The 24,848-nt window shown below is 35.4% G+C and overlaps 4 protein-coding genes across 4 annotated transcripts; all 4 read right to left on the bottom strand.

Annotated features, from left to right (window-relative positions):
* On the bottom strand, positions 1 to 8,308 carry LOC130991357 (calmodulin-like protein 11). Its single transcript, XM_057915524.1, has 4 exons — positions 8,140 to 8,308; positions 7,890 to 8,047; positions 7,632 to 7,712; positions 1 to 353 (listed from the first exon to the last, which is right to left on the bottom strand). The coding sequence occupies exons 1-4, from the start codon at positions 8,213 to 8,215 to the stop codon at positions 216 to 218; spliced, it is 453 nt and encodes a 150-aa protein (XP_057771507.1). The 5' UTR covers positions 8,216 to 8,308; the 3' UTR covers positions 1 to 215.
* Positions 8,309 to 14,732: 6,424 nt separating this feature from the next.
* On the bottom strand, positions 14,733 to 18,970 carry LOC130991356 (protein LIKE EARLY STARVATION, chloroplastic). Its single transcript, XM_057915523.1, has 4 exons — positions 17,479 to 18,970; positions 16,003 to 16,661; positions 15,354 to 15,541; positions 14,733 to 15,276 (listed from the first exon to the last, which is right to left on the bottom strand). Exons 1-4 carry the CDS (start codon positions 17,978 to 17,980, stop codon positions 14,892 to 14,894), a joined length of 1,734 nt encoding a protein of 577 aa, XP_057771506.1. The 5' UTR covers positions 17,981 to 18,970; the 3' UTR covers positions 14,733 to 14,891.
* Positions 18,971 to 20,426: 1,456 nt separating this feature from the next.
* Positions 20,427 to 20,852, bottom strand: LOC130993012 (vegetative cell wall protein gp1-like). The gene has a single exon (XM_057917734.1). It carries the CDS (start codon positions 20,850 to 20,852, stop codon positions 20,427 to 20,429), a length of 426 nt encoding a protein of 141 aa, XP_057773717.1.
* A 926-nt stretch (positions 20,853 to 21,778) lies between these two features.
* On the bottom strand, positions 21,779 to 24,517 carry LOC130991355 (guanine nucleotide-binding protein subunit gamma 2-like). The gene is made up of 4 exons (XM_057915522.1): positions 23,941 to 24,517; positions 22,293 to 22,345; positions 22,160 to 22,204; positions 21,779 to 22,076 (listed from the first exon to the last, which is right to left on the bottom strand). Exons 1-4 carry the CDS (start codon positions 24,055 to 24,057, stop codon positions 21,992 to 21,994), a joined length of 300 nt encoding a protein of 99 aa, XP_057771505.1. The 5' UTR covers positions 24,058 to 24,517; the 3' UTR covers positions 21,779 to 21,991.
* Between the last annotated feature and the right edge of the window lie 331 nt (positions 24,518 to 24,848).

The raw sequence follows: 24,848 nt of genomic DNA, 5'->3' as shown, positions 1-24,848 counted from the left end.
AATTCAAATTAACTTTACCATTTGATCTAAAAATTAAAGAATACAATTACAAACTAATCTAATTCAGATAGCAATCGCACCCTTACTTGCAACTGACATACATTTTTTTTCCTCTCTACACACAAAAGCTTAACTACTTAACCTTAATTAGACAATTGGAGCAGATTAAAGACTAATTAAACATGAGATTAACAAATAATTTATCAACTAATCTTTTATCCAATAGCCATCATCATCTTCACAAATTCATCGTAATTAACTTGTCCATCTCCATCCAAATCAGCCTCCCTAATCATCTGCTCCACCTCTTCATCTGTTAATTTTTCCCCTAAGTTGATCATCACGTGTCGAAGCTGCGTGAAATCGGATTAATTAATTTAAAATTTAAAATTAATTAAAGCTAGCTGGAGTTCCAGAGATTAAGGAAATGTTAATTAAAAAAGTGAAAGTGAAGTTCAAAAATAGAGCTAAGTGCATTTGCTTAATTTAAACTTGGTAAAGTTCATTGTATTGGGGATTAATTTGTGCACAAATTAAAACCCTATAGAAAAACCGAGTTGACAAATTCATGTGAACAACTGTGTGTCTGTGTCACATCAATTAAATTAAGTCTCTTGAATATTCCTTTGGAATGTATAAAAAAATCAGAGAATATATTAAAAGTGTATTTTTGTTTTTTCTTTTTCAAAGGATTTAAATAAATTAAAACTAGCATTTGCACCCCATGCAATACACGGAAAACGTCTATAATATAAAAATAAAGAAAAATAAAAATTGATATTATGAAAAAACGAAAAAATAAATTAAAAATGAGTTGAAAAATAAATTTATTCAAAAAAAGGTGAGAGATGAGAGATATTTTCTCAAAATTTTAATCTTTAAATAAGTATAACTTTTGCATTTTAAATCAAATATTTGCATAAAACATATCAAATTAAAGTTCTTATCATGATCTTTAATTTGATACGCACATTAAATATTTTTTGATTAGTCGAATTTCATAAATTTATAAAAAAAATAAAATAAAAAATAAGAAGATAAGGAAAAAGAAAAAAAATACAAATAAATCATCACTATATTATAATTACAAATTTGAAATTAATTTCAAATTGAAATCTTGACTTGTATAGATTTTGTAAAGGCCTCTTTTGCCCCTTGTAATTTTGCAAGATACAATAAATGAAGCTGATGAAAATAAACATAAACTGTAATTAATTCTTGTACTTATCAAGTACAATGTTGTTACGGATAATGAACAATGTTGGAAATATGGTTTTATGCCATATCTGAAAATTATTATTTAATTAAATATTTATTATTTAATTAAAATAATAATTGGATGTTAATCTACATCTCGAGTAGATCAACGTGATATACTTGAAGTCTCAAAACCGATTTCCGGTGAGTGAGATATTGTATGTCAAAGTTTGGATGTTGAAGAGGGAAAATCAGTTTCAACTTCTGCGTTCAACGATTGCGGCCACCTACCGCAGCCGCCGGAGTTGACTGTCGTCCGTTCACACCGGCCGTTCACACTTGGTTTAACACCTATAAATATGGGTGTGTTGTGAGCTTCATAACATACAACTTACGAATCATAATTCACAACTCACAACATAAGTCTAGCTTAGTTCTCGATCCTTATTCAGTTCGCCGGAGCTCGCCGGATTGTGGTGCTACATCCGACGAGACGAAGTCGTTTTACCTTTGGGGAAGATACGCCTAAACCGAAGAGCACTACCGGGGCGATAATCTTCTTGCGGGAAGAGATTCATCTCGACTCGACTTAGTTTATACGTATAATTTATTTATACAGTATATTTCAGTTGTATACATTTATTTGAGTTGTAATTTCTCAAATTATTTTCTTTGTAATAATTTTCAATTATTTTGAGTTGTAATATCTCAAAATATTTATTTTGTAATATCTCGATCGTGTACCCGGTTCTAACAATCGCAAGAAGATTATTTCTCTGCCGTTGATACACGTTCGAGAAATGGCTCACACCGACGTCAATATGGACGGCGCCACCACCTCTGCAACCATCGGTTCAACCACGTCGTCAATGTTTTCCTCGTTTGCATCAATGGGCGCTTCAACGTCAACCATAGCCCCATTGCAAACATCCAGAACTATTGGTCTTGCCGAGAAACCATCAACGTTCTCGGGCAAGAATTTTAAATATTGGCAAGAAAAGATGCTATTCTACCTCACAACCGTGGGGTTTGCCGGATTCTTGATGGAGGATAAACCTCCAACCCCGAGTGAAGGGGAGACGAGCCAAGAAATTCGTGCCGGATATTTGAACTGGTGCCGCGGCGACTACTTGTGCCGTAACACCGTTCTCATGTCTCTGGACGAACGGCTCTACCGTGTTTTCAAGGTTCATGAAACCGCGAAACAATTGTGGGAGGCCCTTGATTTGAAATATCAAGTGGACAAGGCAAATACTACCAAGTATATTGTCGCCAAATGGTTGGAATACAAAATGGTCGACTCCCGGCCATTGATGGACCAAGTGGAAGAATTTCAAAATCTTTCACATGAGGTTCAAGCCGAAGGGATGCCCTTGGCGGATGCATTGCTCGTTGCAATCATCATAGAGAAATTACCTCCTAGTTGGAGGAAATTTCAAAACCTTTTGAAGCATGAGCGCTCGGAGATGTCCGTGCCGATATTAATATCCAAGCTTCAAATGGAGGATCACGTGAGAAGTCGTGATCAAAAGGGAAAAGCTCCGATGGAGGCAAAGGCCAATCTCACCGAGAAAGGCGGTCCCTCCAATAAACGTGGTCGCCCTAACCCTAATAATAAGGGTAAAGGGAAGCAAAGCGGTAGTCAACCATCAAAGTTTGATGGTGTATGTTATAATTGTGACAAAAAGGTCACATGGCTAAGGATTGCCGCAAGCCAAAGCGGAAGAAAGCAAATGGCAACGTGAACAACGTCGAGAAGGACTTCGACGATTGGAACCACGATGACTTTGCTGCCATGATCTCCGAGGTGAATCATGTGGACAACCCGAACGCTTGGTTCGTGGATACCGGCGCTACCGTCCATATATGCATAAATCGTGAGTTGTTCCACAACTACAAAGAAGTGGAAAACAAAACGATAATGGAGGCTAGCGAGCGGACATCCCAAGTCCTTGGCATGGGAGATGTGATTCTTCAACTCACGTCGGGCGTGGAGATCACATTAAAAGACGTATTACACGTTCCAACTGTCCGAAAGAATTTAATTTCGGGCTTTAGGCTTACGAATAAGGATTTTGAATTATTTTTCAAATCTGATTATGTGGTAATACGCAAGTGGGGAAAGTTCCTAGGGAAAGGCTATGCCTCCGAAGGACTTTTCAAACTTGGAGTAAGAGCTTGTAAGCCTGCCAAGGCTAAGATCAATAAAGATGCATCAACCTCTTCTGCTTACTTGATTGAGTATTCTGATTTATGGCATTGTAGACTTGGACATGTTAATCTAAATGCTATAAAGAGATTAGTAAAAATGAATTTACTAAAAGTTGATGAATACAACTCACAAGAAAAATGTGAAGTTTGTGTTGAAGCCAAGATGGCTAAGTTACCGTTTAAATCGGTAAAAAGGAGCACTCAACCTTTGGAACTTATTCACACCGATGTTTGTGATTTAAAGTTCGTGCAAACTAGAGGTGGCAAGAAGTACTTTATCACCTTTATAGACGATTGCACAAAGTATTGTTACCTTTACTTATTGAAAAGTAAAGATGAGGCTATTGAAGCTTTTAGAAACTTCAAAAATGAAGCCAAGAATCAACTTGGATGTCGAATTAAGATGGTTCGAAGTGATAGAGGTGGAGAATACGTAGCTCCGTTTGCTGAATTATGCAACGAAAGTGGTATAATACATCAAACGACGGCTCCTTATTCACCACAATCTAACGGCGTTGCTGAACGCAAGAATCGAACTCTTAAGGAGATGATGAATGCCTTGTTGATTAGTTCAGGATTACCCCAGAACATGTGGGGGGAAGCTGTCTTAACGGCCAACTATATCTTGAACAAGATTCCACTCAAAGGGAAAGATGTAACTCCCTATGAGCTATGGAAAGGAAGGAAACCTTCGTATAAATACCTCAAAGTGTGGGGGTGTTTAGCCAAGGTAGAAGTGCCTTTACCAAAGCAAGTTACAATAGGACCTAAAACGGTGGATTGTATCTTCATTGGTCATGCACTTAATAGCAGTGCCTATCGTTTTATAGTGCACAGATCGGAGATACCTGATATACATGTTGGGACAATGATAGAATCAAGGAATGCTATATTCTTTGAAAATATCTATCCTAACAAGAATAAAGGTACATCGAACTCTAATGATGGAGTTGATGGTGATGCTACAGGTTCTAAACCTATGGAAGTAGCTAGTAATTCTACTCAAGTAGATGATGCCACGGGTTCTAATCATGTACCACCTAATAGGAAAAGACCAAGGTCTAAACCTATGGATGTAGAACCGAGACGTGGGGAACGAGTTAGAAAAGCTAATGTCTATGGACCGGATTATGTTATCTTGATGCTAGATGGCGAACCGGTGACGATTAAAGAAGCTATGTCTGGCTCAGATGCAGCTCTCTGGAAAGAAGCCATCGATATTGAGATTGATTCCATTATGCAGAATCATACTTGGGTGTTAGTGGATCTACCACCTGGAAGTAAAGCTTTAGGATGCAAATGGATCCTAAAGAAGAAGTACAAATCTGATGGTACTATAGATAAGTACAAAGCCCGACTTGTCGTTCAAGGTTTCAGGCAGAAAGAAGGGTACGATTTCTTCGATACCTATTCACCTGTGACCAGACTAACATCTATTCGGATGCTTCTCACTATTGCTGCCTTGCACAATCTCGAGATTCACCAAATGGATGTGAAAACTGCGTTCTTGTATGGCGAGTTGGAAGATGAAATATATATGAAGCAACCTGAAGGGTTTGTAGTACCTGGGCAAGAGCACAAAGTATGCAAACTTCAAAGGTCTTTATATGGGTTGAAGCAAGCACCGCTTCAATGGCATTTAAAATTTGACAGTGTAATGTTGTCAAATGGATTCAGAATCAATGAGTGCGATAAATGTGTCTACATTAAGAATTCTAATAACGGATATGTTATTGTTTGTCTTTATGTAGATGACATGCTCATCATGGAAGTAATTCCCGAGTGATTCAAGAAACCAAAGGCATGCTAAGTAAAAATTTTAGCATGAAAGATATGGGCTTAGCTGATGTTATCCTTGGAATTAAAATTCTAAGAAGACCTGATGGTATTGTTATAACACAATCTCACTACGTTGAGAAAGTGTTAAAGAAATTCAACGCTTTTGACAAACCAATAGCTAAGACACCATGGGAACCTAATGTGCATTTGAGTGTACACAAGGGAGAACCTGTTGACGCGTTAGAATATGCGAAGATTATTGGGAGCCTGATGTATCTAACAAATTGCACTCGTCCCGATATAGCATGCTCGGTCAACAAGTTGAGCAGCTTTACAGCTAACCCTAGTAATGAACATTGGAAAGCTCTTGAAAGGGTTTTGAGATATTTGAAATATACTCAAAACTATGCGATTCATTATACTAGGGAGCCCTCTGTACTTGAAGGGTACTGTGATGCAAATTGGATATCTGATGCCAAAGACTCGTTTTCAACGAGCGGTTATGTATTCACTGTGGGGGTGGTGCTGTGTCTTGGAAATCCAATAAGCAAACATGTATTGCTAGATCGACCATGGAATCAGAATTCATAGCTTTGGATAAAGCTGGTGAAGAAGCCGAGTGGCTTAAAAATTTCCTCGAGGATATTCCATGTTGGTCGAAACCTGTGTCGTCCGTAATAATTCATTGTGATAGTCAAGCTGCTATCGGACGAGCACAAAACCATTTGTATAACGGTAAGTCGAGACATATTCGTCGACGTCATAATACCGTGAGACATCTGATCACTAGTGGAGTTATCACAATTGATTATACAAGATCAATTGATAACATAGCGGATCCTTTGACAAAAAGTATCCATCGAGATCAGATGTATAAACTGTTAGGGGGAATGGGTTTGAAGTCCACAAATTAAGGATAATCATAGTGGCAACCCAACCATGATGACTGGAGGATCCCAAGAACTTGGTTCAATGGGACAACTAAGCTATGAAAATCCGTGTGTTGAACACTCGAATTGCCTATTCCTTGTAGAACAGTGAGTGTTCAGAAACCTGCACGTGGTGAGGTTAAGTCTTTGACTTTTAATGACTCTAGAACTCCTCGAAGGGGACAAGTATAGCAGGATACTTGAGTTAAGAGTCACCTATGTAAGTGTGAAGTGGGGCCGCTTCGATTGAAACACTTATGAATCCAAAGAGGTGTTCCACGGCCTGTAATGGACACAAACGTGAGAACGAATAAGGATTGAAACAATATTGTGTCAATATTGTTGACTCAGTATACACCGAGGAGGACTAGTTCAAGGAACCATATCCACTAGGCCGCCAGTATACTCGATAATATTGACTATGGCAGGTTCAAAGCCACAAGCTACCTTTCCAAATGCAATGTTGTTACTTAAGAGAACTGAGCTAAGTGTCTGCATACATTCGCATACTGATTTCTCACTCATGTGGGGGATTGTTGGAAATATGGTTTTATGCCATATCTGAAAATTATTATTTAATTAAATATTTATTATTTAATTAAAATAATAATTGGATGTTAATCTACATCTCGAGTAGATCAACGTGATATACTTGAAGTCTCAAAACCGATTTCCGGTGAGTGAGATATTGTATGTCAAAGTTTGGATGTTGAAGAGGGAAAATCAGTTTCAACTTCTGCGTTCAACGATTGCGGCCACCTACCGCAGCCGCCGGAGTTGACTGTCGTCCGTTCACACCGGCCGTTCACACTTGGTTTAACACCTATAAATATGGGTGTGTTGTGAGCTTCATAACATACAACTTACGAATCATAATTCACAACTCACAACATAAGTCTAGCTTAGTTCTCGATCCTTATTCAGTTCGCCGGAGCTCGCCGGATTGTGGTGCTACATCCGACGAGACGAAGTCGTTTTACCTTTGGGGAAGATACGCCTAAACCGAAGAGCACTACCGGGGCGATAATCTTCTTGCGGGAAGAGATTCATCTCGACTCGACTTAGTTTATACGTATAATTTATTTATACAGTATATTTCAGTTGTATACATTTATTTGAGTTGTAATTTCTCAAATTATTTTCTTTGTAATAATTTTCAATTATTTTGAGTTGTAATATCTCAAAATATTTATTTTGTAATATCTCGATCGTGTACCCGGTTCTAACAAACAATCGTAGTTATTATCGAAGCAATAAATGTATAAAATATGCAAGTGGCATTTGAATGTACAAAGCCAGCCCCTTGGATCTGAATAACGACATGAATAAATTAAGAAAACAATAAATTCATCACCTACACACAATTTGAAAAAAAAAAATGAAATATTCTTGTAAAATTTCCACTATATATATATATATATATATATATATATATCTATATATTAAAACTATATATATATATATATATATATCTATATATTAAAAAAAAAATCAGCATCATAATTAATTTATTACCTCCTCAGCTGAGATGTAGCCATTTTGATCCTTGTCAAACACTTTGAAAGCTTCTTTGAGCTCTTCCTCCGCATCAGTTTCCTACCAAAATCATCATAAATAAATCTACATAAATAATCAAATATATAAAAAATTACAAAAAAATTTATGCAGTCACACTATGGCCACCCACGAATTAGTTATTGTCTATATTGTACTTATTTTTATTTTTATTTTTTAATAAAAATAAGAAAATTACAAAAAATCATTACAAATTACCTTCATTTTCTTGGCCATGAGATTCAAGAATTCAGAGAATTCTATGGTGCCATTTCCATTGGAATCGATTTCATTGATCATGTCTTGGAGCTCTTCCTCTGTGGGGTTTTGATCCAAAGACCTTATTACAGTCGCCAATTCTTCAATGGTGATGCACCCTGCAATTTTATTACATCAATAAATTCTTCATGAAAATCATGTCAAATATAATATAAATGAAAAAAAGAAAAAAAAAAGTTATGTTAATCACCATCTCCATCTTTGTCAAATAGGCTAAAGGCCTCTTGGAACTCCACTATCTGGTCTTCGTTCAATATGTCTCCCATGAGGTTTTTGCAGGTGTGTGTGTGTGTGTGTGTGTGAGAGAGAGAGAGAGAGAGAGAGAGGGTGTTGAGTAAAGCTCAATCCTCGCTGGGCTTTATGTAGGGGGAGGGAAGGGGACAAGAAAACCTTGTAAATACATCCCATTTTCATTAAAGTTTACAAAAATATGTAAAAAAATGAGGAGTCAAAAAGATAAAATAAATAAATTTGGGGGTCGTGATTTGAGTAGGTCAATATTTGTAATAGTGAGTTAATCATATAGACGTGTCGAGGAAAGGAAAAACACTCGCCCACACACACCCACATCAACTCATTTTCTGGTGACGTACAAAAAAATGCAGTTTTTGGATCTCAATTATACTTTAATTGGTATAGATTTCATTTTATCAACGTGTCTCGTTACACAAAAACTTGGACACAATCGGATGTACCGTATAATTAAGTTAACCTGCATCTAAAAAGTGTTATTTATAAGGTTCGGGTCAAAATACGGGTATTTCGAATCAGGGTGCGGATCATGGTCTAAGTGAGAGTGCAACCCGATTGTACCCAAGACCACCTCATATCGTTATACACGTAAAATGTTTTTTTTTTTTTTTTTTTTGAAGTTTTGTGTTCAGAACTAAGATGAGCGGGTAAATATCATTTTATGATCAAATATTTGATATTTTATTTTGAAAAACGTCCTAACATCTAAGTGTACATTTTTATATAGCTAATTAAAACGTTTAAGATATAAGTTATAAAAATGCCCAACAACATAATTTTGAAAACAAATAAAGACACGCGTTGATCCAATGTTTTAATCTCCGTCTCTCAAAAATTTGCCCTAAAGTATTTTTTCTTCTCATTTATATTTATTAAAATGTTTCTTTATAACCAATCATAATGTGACCACATAGCTTTATTAATTTAGGAAAATATATATATTTATAGTTAATCTACATTTGACTCTAATACTAGGTTAAACCCTAAAGTATTATCGAAACCAAAACACATTGACGGGGACAAAATAATTAGTGTGCAACACAAAGTCAACATTACAAGAATGCAGCATAAGCTATAGTTTATTCTATAAATCACGTTTAATATACTTTTTAACATTATTGAACTCCATATGCTATGATCAAAAATCTTTTTTCACAACTAATTATGCATGTAACATACTTACATATCAATTAATGGCACCTATAAACGCCACTGTTTTTACAAATATTCATAACTCAAAACCATTTCTAAATTTGTAACAACTAACATAATTAACATATAGATCTTGTAATAACAAAATTAAAACTAAGAGAAAAACAAAACATGCTAAATTAATGAAGAGGTCAAAAAGTAGCATCTCTACTTAAAAACTTTTGTATTAATTGGTCCCTCACTCACTTTCTCTCACTCTATTGGTCAGCCAGCTCATATTTTGACATTTCAAACACTGTGCCTTGGATTTTCTCTTTGACCTATATTTTTCTACGTTCATATTGATTTTTTTTGGATCTATTTGGTCTACTTTTGGGGTAAATCTCACTTCATAATTTGAAGAATTTTTGTTACCCCAATGCTAATTAAATCATAAATTTGTATACCTTAATGCGAATTATACCATTGAGATAAATTAATTTTAATGATACAGTAATTATTCATTGTATTATTTATCTTACTTTTATTGATCCATTTTCAAATGTGAATACCAAACAAAATTAATTTGAGTTTTTTTTCCAAGAAAATTAAAACAGTGAAATAATAAAAGGCTTTGGTTTTATTTTGAATTCTCTTGATTAATAATTGAGATATCAAACACATAGATAAGTCTAGATTATTTAGCTATATCCATACATATAAAACCTATCAAATGTCCCCAAGGGGACACCAAGCGGTGCGACATCCTGTGTGCAAACAGTGAGGTCCCGGGTTCAAACCCCACTGCTCCCCCTCCCCAACTCCCCCAAATCAAAATAAAATAAAATAATAAAGCCTATCAAATATGCACTAACTATTTAACCTAGTACTACCTCCGTCCCACGAATCTTGGCACATTTTCCTTTTTGGGTTACCTTCTCTCTCATATTGTATCACTTTTATTACCTTATCTCTCCTACTTTATCATTTTTATATTTTATTAACTACACACTTAAAACACTAATCTACAACTCCTTAATTCCCGTACCGAATCCAAACGTGTCAAGATTCGTGAGACGGAGGGAGTAATATTTACAATGAGAGTAATATTTAACCTTATTAATTATTATGCACTAACTATTTACAAAATATTTAATTTACAATATATTACTAGTACTATTTTTAAAACCACTAGCAAAACAAAAACAAAAATGGAGAAGATATTGTAGCAAAAACAGACAAATAACTTCCTTTGACCCAAAAAACTGTCGGGGCAAAGTGTTGTAATAGATACAAATTTAGGAGTCAAAAGTGAATATTATACATAATATTTCAGGTGAATTGGCAGAAATAATAGTAAATATTGGGGGTAAAATTCCAATTTTCTGGGTATTTAGTTATATTTTATTTACAGCTGTAGTGTTTGATGGGAAGGGAACAATGAGAGTTCAAAAAGGTCAAGTGGGAAAGAATTAGAAGAGAAAGCGGGAAAAAAATAGTATAAATTGGAAAGCGTGTTTTGTGCAGTTTGCTCCTAAAACCAGAGGCCACGCTGCGCTTCTTGCACGAGGGGATCTGCCTTCTTCTGTTTAGCACGTGCCGCGCACGTGAGCATCGCTCGTGATCTTGTTTATGTTGTTGGATAATGATGGATTACTAGAAAAAAAAAAAATTATTATTAGAGGAGATTATTATAAATTATTCGGCCGCGGTTTGATGTTTTAATTTTGTTTAACATGTATATTGGAATTAATGATATTTTTTTGGATGTTTAATTAGATCGTGATAATTTTGCAACTAGCAAGGTGGGGTATATTTTATCATTTTATATATAAGAATGATATGATAACTATTTTATCATTTTGCAATTTAGATTTTAAATATCACTTCTTCTTTTCCAAGTAAAAAAAATAATAAATCCATAAGGTAAAGTATTAAGTCGAAAATCATATAGATGATTGCGCAATTATTGCAGTATCATAAATTCATAATCCTTCATATATAATATTCTTAGCTCTCCCGACGCATTAAAGGTAGTTTTATGAGAAAAGGAGGATGCTGTCATGCTGATTTATGCTAATATTTTTTTATAGTTAATTTTAATTTTTACTTAAATAAACTTTTTTTTATTTTCGACTTAATATTTATGAGAAGAGGAGGTGTTTTCAGATCATCGTTTTGTTCGATTGAATTATTTATATCCTTACGACATATATTATTATTATTATTATTATTATTTTTTTCAAAAGGCTAATTATAAATAATTATAGTTTCACTCAATTAATTAATTACAACACAATACAAAGCTCAATGATAGATTGGATTCAAGCAAAAGTTAATTGGAGGATTCAATTATGACACAACAGAATAAAATTGAATCCGCCGTACATCCACATATGTCTTTTGTGATTAGATTTTTCATTTTTTGTGTCAATTTGGTTATATTTATTTAGAGGAATATAGCAAAAACAAAAAATAAAAAGAATCTTAAAAAGACCGAATAAAATTACAGTCTAAGTTAGCTAGGTCGTCAGTTAATAAAAATTTGAAAGTCTAAATTTGTTATATTATATATGATATAATAATAACAAAAGAAGAAATTAACATGATTTAAGCACAACCTTGCATAATATAAGTGTTTTAAGACCAAACTGATAATCAGATAAATTTTGGCACTCAACATACAATAGTATTATTTTTCATGTTTCTTCTATTTTGGCACTCAACATACAATAGTATTATTTATAAATATTTACAAGAATAATAGATCCACATATTAAGTGACTAAATTCAGGACGGATTCAACTATTTTTAACAAATTCAACTTAAACAATTTAATTAAGAAATTTACCAATTTCCTATATATTGACTCGTTCGGTATATGTGATGCAATCTAATTTAAAATATTATATAGTATAACTCAAATTCAACCCCGAAAAAAAAAACAAGTTAAATCAATTATCTCTAACAAAGTAGGAAATTGACTTCAAAAAAATTGGAATGAGACCTATAATAAGTTAATTAACTTCTTTCGGTAGATTAATTTATTAAAAAAACATTACATAAACAGCTAAAACTTATACATAAACACTCATTTTTTTATGACAACCACATTAAACATTCCAACCAAGCACCATACTCTCTCACAACTAAACTTTGGGTTAAGAGCCGAATTAATACTAATTAATATAAACAGCTTTTGAGCTTCGGGAACTGCGATAATTAAACCTGTTTATTCCAAAAACTTATAAAAATACAATCATTAAAAAATTAATTACAATTTACAACATCAAAACGACATAAATGTGCTTGGCTGTCAACGCGGTTTTGCTCGCCATTGGCTCAGCTGACGAGGTGTAACACCTGTAAATGCATCACTATAGTCAAGTTTAATTAATTTCCTTTTTATTCCAATCCTTAATATTTTTTAAAATTATTTTAACAAGACTATAGTATTTTTATTTCTATAATATATTCATTAGATTTTTCACGTTAATAGGGCCAAGGGTGTGAAGAAATTGTTGAAGGTTTGTGTCTGCTTATACAGATTGACTGAAAGTGAAAAAGGTCCGAAAATCTGTCTCAATTTCTCAGAAATTTTCGATTTATTAATTAATATGGTCATATGCAAAAAAAGGTGTTATTGAATCATACAATCATGAATATAATTTTGCAAACGTTTGTATAGTAACAACAATAATCGAGTCAATTTAATCACATGAAAAATATTAATTATCAGGTAAAATACTTACACTTTCGATAGTAATATACGATCTCTCCACCGTCCATAAAAATAGTGAGTGAGAATCGTGAGATTAAACCCTAAACTTTTTCTTCTTCTTCTTTTTTAATTCAGAAGAGGTTTATTACTTATGTATCTCCAAAGGGACGAAGTTATATATTGTATTAATAATATGTGATTATAAAAATATGAAACATTTTCGAAAAAGCCTACATATAGTTTGTCATTTTGAAAGGTTAGGGACCATCCATATAGTGACATTGTGATTGTCATCTTATTATATGTTAGTCTATTTCGAGCAGTTTACTTCAATAGTTTTTTATATGGGCAAAATAAGAAATTGAAAAAGACAGTAAATAAATGTAGGATATATATATAATCACCCAAAAGAAAAAGAAAAAAAAAAGGTTTGTATTTGCTTAGCAAAGGGGTACTAACCGTACTATAATTTACTAATCTAGAGTTAATATATATTGGGCATTGTTATCAACCAATATATACATTAAAAATTGACATGTTAGTTGGTAGTTTTAAGAAAATCAAATAACAATAGTTACAAAATCCTCTATATTGTTTAGTGTTTATTTCAGCTTTGCATCGTCTTAATTACACAAGTTTTTATGCACGATATATAGAATATTATATAATGGAAACACGAATTTTCAAATCCAATCAAAATAAAAGACGTTGTATTTTTTATGTTTATAACAAAATAAAAAGTAGAAGAAGAAAACATGAAAATTAAATGAAAATATTTTTTTTTGATAAACTTAAATGAAAAGATTGATACCATAGAAATTCAACACACTACATAGCGTGTGATTGTGGAAACTCAAATAAATCATTAATGAAAACACGCTTACTTATTCCTCAGTTACGCGTACTTGGCTTTGAATAAAATATACTAGTACGAGGCTGTAGTTTTCTTGGTTGTTGGCCATAATAATAATAATAATAATAATAATAATAATAATAACATTTGAATTTCTTTGTGGGGTAACGTACATAAACATAAAATAAGAAGATTGTGACAAAATTTTTTGAGACACATAGAAGAGGAATTTGGGCAAAAAATGTGTTCTTATAAATTTTGATATACTATTGTTTTTTGAATGGTTTTTAAAGCGCTTTTTGCTTTGTTTCCTGTTTGACGAGCTCCTTTTCGAGTCTCGGGCCTCTAGTCTGCATTCTTGTGCTTTCAAAGGCTTTTTTCTTTTTCTTTTTATAAAAAACCTCAATTTAATAAATTTTGATATACTATAATATCTTTATTTATTTTAATTGCTAAAGATAGTTTAGTAATTTAATATATTTAGATTTAATTTTATTTATTTTGAAGCGAGATAAGAAACCTTTTTATGTCTAGTTGTTAAATTTATAATAATATTGATCTATATTATATACTTTTATTTAAATTAGTGGAAAAAAATAGCCCACTATGTGGTAGGGTATTTTCTAGTGTGGATGTCCCAAAATGATAAAAAGAGACTATTTTTTGTGGACGAAATGACTAATATTTAGCTATACGGAAAAGAAAATCAACCCACCTTTTCCCCTTACAAATACAAAGAAAATTAAAACTGTTTATGAATAGCAACTTATTAGCATCACCACAAACTAAAGTAGCAGCATGGAATGTGAGAACAAATGCAAAGATAGGAGCAATGAAGCTAAAGTATCAAACCAAGGTGTATATTGCAGAATACACAACAATCAAGATTCAAGAGAGCAAGTATTATGTCTAGTAATATCTACTTCCACTCTATTCAGACAAACACCATCATATATGCATCTACTTACTAGCTAAGAGTAATGCATCAGCTGTTCTCCGGCCATTCGGATGGCTTCTTAACGTCGCGCAGCTGAGTTGAGTTCTCAAAGCAATGGTAGAAACCGTAATGTGGGAATCTCTCGTACCACGTATCTTGCTGAACGTGAGTGTCCCAATGCTCTCCGCAGCTGCTCTTGCCGTACTTGTGCACCCATCCGGAACCGTTGTGACCCTCTCCCCATGTCCGGTTCCAACGCTCTCCATATTTGCCTTCCCACCAGCTCTCCCCCTGCTTCACTCCCTGGCTGTTTGCATCGAAGTGCTCGTCCCATTTGTCGCCCCATTTTGCCCAGCCATCGCCCTCATAGCGTTCAGCCCATTTGTCTGTGTATTTCGTGCTGCCCCCGAGTCCATCATACTTCTCACCCCACCTATGGTCATGATAAATAACAAAAGGTGTAAGAAGTAGTATCCACAGTTAAACTTATATATGTCTCGTTTCAGGTACCTTTCGTGCCAGATGTGTGCGTGGCCAGCTTCTAGAGGAGTGTGTGGATCGATGCTGCACCACTTGTGAGCCCACTTCTCGGCTTGGCCTGCACCATAGCGCTCCCACCATTTCTCCTGCCACTCAGTTCCTTGAGCGTTGTTTCCCCACTTTTCTGCCGTTTTCTCAAGATAGACGGACCCATCAATCTGCGTGGTTTCAACGACCCATCAAAGATGGCATTAGGAACATGTATTTATCGACACTTGAACTAAAAACTAGTGAAATATGAGCAATATTTCCTAACTAAATCTTGTCAGCAGAGGTGAAGTCAATGGCTCAATGATAATTGCTTATCGATGTGAAAGAGGATTCATTTGAAGCAATTAGATTCTAAACAGCACAAACTAGACACCGACTTTTTTTTTATAGGAAATCTGGCAAAACTCATCAGGAAATAAGACATTTCACTGATCATGTGTGTTACATAGCTTCTGTATCAGGAAGCATGACAGATACGTGTTCATATAACTAACATGTACGTTTCAATGATTTTGTTATGGTTCGTAAAGTAGATAGTTTCAAACTAAAGATATGATGCTTCACAGATAATCATGTGATCACACAGAAAATTAACTGATAGTGATAAGATATTAAGATAACGCCTAACCTCCATCATCGATTCCCTCCAGTATTCACGCCACACATTTCCTGCAGCATCGCGTCCAGATTTCTCAGAACCAAGTTCCTTGTAAGCAAGCTCGTCAGCAGCTTCCCAGTATTTGTTTTCCCACTCAACACCTTTATCAGCACTAACACCCCTGACCAGCGTCCACTTACAAACCACCCCGTCGGGCCTTTGTTCTATACCCGTCTCCTTCCACCACCTCGTTCCATCGGGATTCACTCCCTGGGTGGATGCTTCATTCATTTCACTCAGCGCCCCAGCTGCTTCAGCTGCGTGTGTCGAAAATTCAACTCCAAGCTTAAGTTCTTCCACCTGATGAGTTTTCTCCTCGGTGGATCTAGTGACTTCCCGTTTCTCTACCTCCACAAGAGACTGAAGAGGGGGCACAAGATTCTGACTTTGAAGCATTGCAGTTTCAAATGGAATCGACAGAGATTCCTGGCTTCGCTCCTGCTCCAGTACAGGGCTGCTTTGAGCTGCAAATGGAGAAGCCTGTGTAGCTGGCTTTAGTTGACCACTCATAAAAGAATCATCGTTGTCATCATCTTGTAGAGGAGGTGCCCAAGCCCAGAAACTTGGACCTGGTGTTCCGATGGTCGAGCTACTGAATTGTGCCTCCAAAGTGCTGCCATTTTCCCTCCCTGGTCAAGTTAAAATATCAGAGCAAATCCCTGACATGCTACAGAAAGATAAGCAACTAAAAAAATTGAGGCATCAAACTACCAAGTTGATAATGCAGATTTAGTTTTCAAGTAGTCCTACTAAGATGATGATTTTGTTAAGAATGTAATAATCAATCCATCAATCATTAGACGATGACATCCTCAAGAGCGAAACAGACATCACGAAGCTAGAAAACTTAGTTTTTCGACAAACTCAAACCTAAGTTCTTGGATCAAGATCATACAAGAAGAAGCACACACAAATGACAGAGCTATATTACAATGGTAGTTCTTTTCAACCATAATCATAATCTCAACCATAAATAGAGACAAAGTCGTCGACCCCTAGTTGAGTGTAGAGGACCAGGAGAACTCTCTGCAACTTAAAGCCTACAAAACACTACAGATTCTGAATATCTATTAAATCCTCTTTCACAACCATTATCCTCAAGAATAGGCGAACAACGCTGCAGGTAACAACAATTTCTTGACACATGAGTAATCCAAGAAATGTCAATGCATCCAAAATAAAATAAAGAGCACAAATTAGCATGTATACATTTCAGACCCTAAAATCTTGAACATATATTTCCTCTTTTCAACATTAAATCTTGAAAACAGAAATACGCACATTATCTTGAAACAATATGGCAAGCATTTTACTATTTACAATAATATAGCAAGTAATGCATTCTTGAAATGATGATGCCAAAAAACTAAGAAAGTTGCAAGATATTTCTCATGCCTAGTTTGTCAGAGTCTTCTCAAAAAAAAAAAAAAGGCATAATTGAATTACCCTCATCAAGATCGTCCATCTCGGCACCACCACTGGCAATGTCCGGCTGCGGAGGCGCGGTGTCCTTGAGCAACGCTCTCGCGGCCGCAATCGCGGCGGCGGCGCGATCAATCACTTGCATTCTCTGCACCTTATCCCTCTCCTCCGCCGGAACTTCCAGAAGTTTCTCGAACTCGCGGTTTCTTTTCTCCAATTCCTCCGCGCTTTCCTCTCCCGCATTCTCAGCCGCTTCAGCAGAGTTCTCCGCCAGTATCTGAAACTCCATAGAGCTCCGCTCGCGCTCCCTCGCCTTCTTCCACATGTCCAGGTACGAGTCTCCACTCTCACTCGAGCTCGCCGCCTTGATTCTTGAAATGCTCATCGCGCCGCTTTGATTCCCTAGAACATGCCTGGAGCGCCACGGGAGCGCCTGCTGCGGGAAGATGAAAAAAGGGCTCGCCCCGCTCCGGCGGCGGAGCGCCGCCGCGGCGCGGGAGTGAGATGGGTGGAAATGAGTGGCCATTCTCTCAGTAATTGAAATTTTTTTGTGTTGAATTTTGAGTGAAATTTATCAGGGATTCGTTTTCGAACTCTTTTGGGGGAATTGAAAAAGGATTTTCGTGGGATTGAAGGAAGGTTTTAGATGCCTGGCTTTAATGGTGAGAGAGAGAGAGAGAGACAGTTGCAGTATTTAACGGAAATACCCGCCGATTCCCGTGCGCGCTCATGCTTTACGACGGGTGATGTGTGAGCAACAAAATATTTCCCGTAAGTCGGTGAAAGCGAGAAGTGAACGCGATTTTAGGTGGAAGTGGAGGGAACTGTATAGTGAAGCTGTGTAGGGAACTTTTCCTAATCAATCGTGCTTCTTTGGAGGCTTCTATTTATTTCTATATATATGTATAAATTCGAACGATTTTGATCAAAATTATATTGAGAATTGTGAGCTTCTTCGGGAATTGTACTACACGGCACGTTCGTTTTTTTAATTTTTTGTTGTAGGTGTGAAATTGTTTGCAAATGGCATTTTCCTTTTAAAGCATAAACGATGCACTATATAATTATGGAGTTATACCTAAATAAATATTGTTAATAGTTGAAAATAAAGTAATATTTATTTGAGTTTATATTTTTATATATAGAAAAACTCTTGTACATCCCATGTCATGTATTAGACGGGTCTGAATAGGACAACGCAGAACCGGATATGAGTAAGTGAAAATATAATTTTTCTTGAATAAAAATTATTATTATATTTTTTTAACAAATATTACATTTTTTATGTTTATTAGTTCATTTGTTCCTCAAAATTATGCATACCCTATTTTGGAATATTATGCGTCCATGCAACCTTTCCTTGCAAAGTTGCAATCGGCACACCCCATGCATCACGTCTGTGCCGCTGCTCTGCCAGCCACTCGCTGGCGCTCCGTCGGCCACTCCTCTCCTACCACATGGAGTTGGGTCGGGTTAGACCCATCTCCAGTGAAAGAATGAAGCTACTCTTTTACATAAATTTCAATGACATTACATGTATTCCCTCCGTCCCGCGAGTCTTGACACGTTTTCCTTTTTGGGCCGTCCCACGAATCTTGACACGTTTCCTTTTTGGGCAATAATTATTACCTTCTCTCTCCTACTTTATCATCTTTATTATATTATCTCTCCTACTTTATCACTTTTATTACCTTCTCTCTCCTACTTTATCAATTTTATACTTTATTAATTACACACTTAAAACACTAATCTACAACTCATTAATTCTCGTGCCGAACTCAAACGTGTCAAGACTCGCGGGACGGAGGGAGTAATATTTTAATAGTGTTCATTTTGTAGTTCATTTGAATTTTGAACCAATCCTTTCTATCGAAAAATAAAATAAAATTACACGGTCTTAACAATTTTGAATTTCTGGTTTTTTATTGAAGTACTGCAATTTTTGGAATAGTAATTTCTATCATTGGTTCAAAAAACAAAATCTGACCTACACTCATTCAAAAGCTAAAACAACAGACACCACATTTGTCACGTCAAGTAGCTTTCGTATGTCACTGCCGACGTCGTTCGTCGTTTTTCGAAATTTTCTTATATTTGATTTTCTTTAACCACATAAACTCGAAGAATTTGATTACCCAAATAGCTGAGTGACTTATTGCATTATCATCTTAATTATTGTTAATTTAAAAAAAAACATTTAATTTAAGTGATAAAATAATTTAATCTATTAAATACTTTATTTAATAACATTCCACCGTAGTACTGTGATATGTTTTCTCACCTAAATTCTCCCGTCAAAACCGATACGATTATATAATCGAATTGAAGTAAATATTATCATATTCGCAAAAAATATTCTGATATTCGAGTTATATGAAAATATTATGATATTAGATTTGATATTCAATTTGATTTAAAATATTGAATCTCGATTCGAAAATTTGAAGAAAAAATATACTCTCTCTCTCCTACACGAATATTGAGTCACTTGCCTTTTTTTACGTCTCACAATCTTGAGTCATTTCTTTATATGACAATTTTTTTTTCTTTATTCACATTTTCACTTTTTCACCTACCACACTAAATATAATATTATTTTTTTAATTCTCGTGTCAAAAAGAAGTGACTCAAGATTCGTGGGATGAGAAGAAGAGAGTATAAAACAATATTCTAAATAATATAAATATATATTCAATATATTTACCTAATAAACACACAAATAATAAAATACTCAATTGATAATTTAGAGATTTATAATGATGAAACTAAATAATTTTAGATACGACTATCAAAATTTTGGATCGAGCAAAAATATTTAATTTTTTACAACATAAAAACCGAGCGCAAACATGAAATTTTTATCCTGAATTGTAATTTAGCTATACAAAGATTAGATTTTTTTTCTTTTTAATTGTACACAGATCAAAACTAACTACTACTAATAAACATCAATTACAACACACCATATTTCGTCAGTAAAACACAAGCCCATCTGAGCCCATGATGGGAGTTGGAATATCGGGCTGGGTCGGGTGTGGCGGGCCGGGCTCCGGCGGCTTCGGAGGTGTAATTTCGGGCCCATGAGGGGGGACCACCTCGGGTTCCCCGGGTGGCGGTGGTACTTCGGGCTTCGGGGGAAGCGGGTCGGGCGGGCCCGGATATAATGGGCCGGGCCCGGTTGGCGGTGGCGGCGCAGGCTTCTCCGGAGGGATCGGATCAAAATCGGGAGCGATGCGCCGGCGCGGCACCTCCGGCGGGAGGCCGGGGTTGTGCGTCGGCGGCGCGGTGGGAATCTCCGGCGGTGAACTCCCGGGTGCGTATGTCGGGTCGTGGGCGACCCGGAGAGAAGGTAAAGAGCAAATTTGCTTGGGAATTGCATGGAATTGTTGAGGGTTCATTGAGATTGAAGCATAGAGTGGGATGCTTTTCTTGAAGAAATTTAATGAGATTGAACCCAAAATTGTAGACATTTTTTTTTTCTTCACTAGCCAAAGGTGAAGGATTTTGGATTAGTTATTTCAAAGAGAGAAAATGGATAGACATAGTGTGTGTGTTAGTGTGCGTTGCATGTCAAGGTGGCAATGAGGGAACACGTGTCTTCATGTGGGTAAGTGTGAAATTAGGGAATTCGTGGCTTTTGGATTTTTTTTTAGAGAAAAAAATTGTCTCGTAATATATTTACATAATTTCATGTAGTTTGATTTTAATTGATCATTGATAGTAGTTAGTGATGGAATTAATAATTATAAATTACTTAAATATTTAGCCAAATTTAAAATTATGGAGTAATATACTCTAATACTATACCATTTCTATCACTCTATGACTAGACAATATAAGAGAGAAAGTTTAAGGAATTGAATTGAAGCCATATATGATTATGATGGGCTGGGCTCAAAATTGGGCCACAGTTATCTTCAACCTAATTTTAATAGTGGCCCAAACAATTCATGCTTAGTCCATCTAGAAGAATGAAAATGCCTTAGTGATTGAATCATTGAGCTCTCTAGACTTAGGTTTAGATTTTAACACATATTAATAATTTCTCATAAAGAAAACATTCAATTTAAAAATCAGTTTATTTTTTAAAAACTTATATAATTATAAGTTTACCAAATTAGTATATAATTTTATTTTTTCAAGCTGATTCACCTAAATGAGATTTAACATATTGTGCCATGCCAAGTTCAAATTCAATTCATTTTAGTTGATGAGCTTCACAAAACAAGTTTTCCATTAAATCCAACAAGTAGATCAAGGAAGGCTAGATTGCAAAGATAAGCTGAACACACAGAATGAAATATACAGTAACAAAGCAATACAATGAGGCCAACATTCGATCAATTAAAACTTTGGCAAATGAATTGAGGTTGAAAAATTGCATCTTTGTCTGTTTCATACATTTTAAAACATGTCATCTTGAATGCCACACCAACATTGGAAGTCAGTTGGAAGGCATGGGCTTTTTTCTGGGCTGTTGTTGATGTTGATGTCGTTTGCGGTTATAACGTTTGGAGCTCGATTTCGTGGCAACATTTCACAGTATCCAGCACCTGCAGCCAGAAGACTCCGGTGGACCTTCAAACCACCTGTCCCAGATCGGATTTATTGGCCCGGTGGTCCTGAAACGAAGTCACGGAACAAGAAATGAGCTCAACAAAGAGAAGTTAATCGGGAATATTGAGCATCGAAGCTTGCTTCTTACTCTGGAAGCAAAGGATCTGGTCTCGTTTCGATATTGATAAGCATCCTGGTGAAGTATATTTCTTGTTAGAGTGTTGCTTTTCAATGATAACATAAGAAAAACGAACCGTGTAAGCTAATATAATCTTGCTTACTCTTTGCAAGCAGCCGAGGCGCTCTCCATTTTCTCAAGTTGTTCCAGCTCTTCCTGTAGAGCAATAGTCATGAAATACTTTACTTTTGAAATGTCTTAATAAAAAGAAGGAAATATTAACATTATTGGATTATTTAAATGTAGAAAGGTGCTTGAAAAATACAGATTACCATTATCTGTAGAAGCTAATTTAAGAGTTTTCCATACAGATTTTATGAATAAAATTTCACATATTCCTCCATTTCTGCTAATTTTATAAAGAAGCCCTGGCTAGTTTCTGGTATTTTCTGCTGCAAGGAAGAAAAGCAAGCGACATCCACTAATTCGGCACCCAAACAAGTCTTAGTGGCTAAATTCATTAGGACTTATAGGATCTAGCAATGAGAATTTCACAGCCTACCTCTAAACCAAAAAAGAGAGTTTTTAGTATACTCAAAACATATCAGAACAAAAATCGATAAAATTTGCACGGATAAGTTCCTGTATACATATTTGATGTCATAACATAGTTAAATGGTAGGCGTCAAATATATCATATCAGCTTCTTATCCAGTGGAGAACCAAACCCTTGTCGTGTTTCATGGAATTATTAGATTTGGGAAAGGGAAGAACTAACAAACATGCGAACTCTAAAACTGCTACACCGAAACCTTGTCAGCCCAATCACTTAATTTCTGACTTCCTTTTTCTCATTTTATACGAGCCATCGCATAATGGTAGAGGCTAACCTGCAGTATGGGATCTTAAAAGTAGCCTGCGTAATAATCTTGAACAGTTGCAGTAGCCACAAAATAATCAACGTTTCATTGATAAAGCAACATCAGACTCTTCTTCTAATTTCAGAGGTAAAGAAACTTTAAGAGAGAAATTCCAAGACGGTTTTTTCCACATCCCAAGTACTTGCAACCTAATCTCAACAAACGAGAGAAGCCACGTTATCAAACAAATCAAAGAAACACACTCCAATTCCCTAAAAGGAGATCAAAGAAGTACTTTCCTAGTATCAACTATCCAGCCACAAGCCAAATTTTTGAAATCTCTAGACAACATCCAACCATCTTATGATCACCAAATCGTAAAGCAAATCTCTAACAGCACGTATTTTCCTGCAGAACTAATGGAAATTGGAATATATTCCTCCAAACACACACAGAGGTAGTAGATACCAATAGGTGTTTACAAACAAAACCCAAAGCCAATAAGCTTCTTAAGGTCAAAACTATCATTCTATAAGCTAAATGAACTGCAAAGAATTACTACAAGGCAGATTTTAACTTAAGACAGATTTCCTTTAGCTGAGAAATTAAATTAACCAAGTTCAACAAACTAAGGTAGCCCCAAATGTGCAGATAAGCAGCAACAAAAAGACAACAGCACAAAAGCAAAGTCTACTGTTCCAACAAATTAGGGCAGCAATTTTTTTTCTCCTTCCCCAATAATTGTACTACAACCTTACAAAAGGCAAAAGACCAGCCAAAAGAGAAAAAGTTCAATTTCAAGGCACCATTAGCATAAAAATTCCACCTTTTCACCATTAAACAAACAGGGCCTCCAAGAAATCATTTCCCAGATAACATAAACTCACAAAACAAAATTCAAAAAAACCGTGAATCAAAACGCTAAAACGATGCAAGTCAACCGAAAGATACCTCCAAGAAACGAATTTCTTGCTCGAGTCTCTTCAATTCAGCAGATATCCTGTGTTTCCCTCGAGTATCTGCTACTCCAACACCCGATCGCACTTCACCCGAACTCCCTGTTTGCATTTTGTCTCTGAATTGAACTTATTTAACCCAAACCCCCCAAAAACAGAACCCCAAAATCAAAAAAAAGGGAAGGAAGAAAGAAATGAGCCCTCCACAATTGTGGTTGCAGATTTATCCTAGACAGCCATTTTGAGAAAGGGGAAATGCCAGCTCCGTGATCAGTTAACTACTATCTGCATCTCATCGAGATGGAAGATTAATTGCAAATTGGGAAAAAGGGGGTTGGGTTTTACTATTTGGATTTATGCGGGCGTTGTTTAAGGTTCGCGAGTAAAAGGGAGCAAAAAGGAGAAACAAGAAAGAAAAAAAGAAACTTTGCTTTGCTTTAGTATTTTGATTTTGTCAAGAATCAAATAATGAGTAGAGTTGAAGGGAAAGGAGCTGCGCTTTGTTACTGCTGTGGTCAAATGAATTTGTCTTTTTCTTGTCTCATTCTCTTCCCACTGCTTTTTGTTTTGGTACTAAAAGAGTAAAAGGAAAATAGTTAAGAAATTATTGCATGCCCCACTTATTTTATTATTTTCTTGATGATTTCTCTTTTTAATTTCCCTCCAACTAGTTTTAAAGAGACCCCCCCTTAAAAAAAAATGAAATAATCTTTTAGAGTGTTTTAGTAGAGATCCAAGTGAAATAACTATTTCCAATTTATGGAAATAGAGAAAACCAAGGTAACTTCAAAAGATTGTTTTGGACATGAAATGAATGTATCCATTTTAAGTAAAATAGAGAGATTCAAAGTTTACGAACGGTTGTCTACTTGTAGTGAGAGTGTCATTAGATAAGATATACTT

Source organism: Salvia miltiorrhiza, chromosome 7, assembly GCF_028751815.1.
Source record: "Salvia miltiorrhiza cultivar Shanhuang (shh) chromosome 7, IMPLAD_Smil_shh, whole genome shotgun sequence".
NCBI lineage: Eukaryota > Viridiplantae > Streptophyta > Magnoliopsida > Lamiales > Lamiaceae > Salvia > Salvia miltiorrhiza.
This window is presented reverse-complemented; position numbering and strand designations above follow the sequence as displayed.

Bases quoted from the DNA above. Each gene is read 5' to 3' on its own strand.
- LOC130991357 (XM_057915524.1), bottom strand. From the start codon at position 8,215: ATGGGAGACATATTGAACGAAGACCAGATAGTGGAGTTCCAAGAGGCC. The intron at 8,048-8,139 runs GTGATTAACATA...ATAAAATTGCAG, and splicing joins ATTTGACAAAGATGGAGATG to GGTGCATCACCATTGAAGAA. The intron at 354-7,631 runs GTAATAAATTAA...GATTTCACGCAG, and splicing joins GCTACATCTCAGCTGAGGAG to CTTCGACACGTGATGATCAA.
- LOC130991356 (XM_057915523.1), bottom strand. From the start codon at position 17,980: ATGGCCACTCATTTCCACCCATCTCACTCCCGCGCCGCGGCGGCGCTC. The intron at 16,662-17,478 runs GTAATTCAATTA...TAACTTGACCAG, and splicing joins GATGGACGATCTTGATGAGG to GGAGGGAAAATGGCAGCACT. The intron at 15,277-15,353 runs GTACCTGAAACG...TCATGACCATAG, and splicing joins GCACACATCTGGCACGAAAG to GTGGGGTGAGAAGTATGATG.
- LOC130993012 (XM_057917734.1), bottom strand. From the start codon at position 20,852: ATGAACCCTCAACAATTCCATGCAATTCCCAAGCAAATTTGCTCTTTA.
- LOC130991355 (XM_057915522.1), bottom strand. From the start codon at position 24,057: ATGCAAACAGGGAGTTCGGGTGAAGTGCGATCGGGTGTTGGAGTAGCA. The intron at 22,346-23,940 runs GTATCTTTCGGT...ATTGCTCTACAG, and splicing joins AAGAAATTCGTTTCTTGGAG to GAAGAGCTGGAACAACTTGA. The intron at 22,077-22,159 runs GTAAGAAGCAAG...ACTTCGTTTCAG, and splicing joins CCAGATCCTTTGCTTCCAGA to GACCACCGGGCCAATAAATC.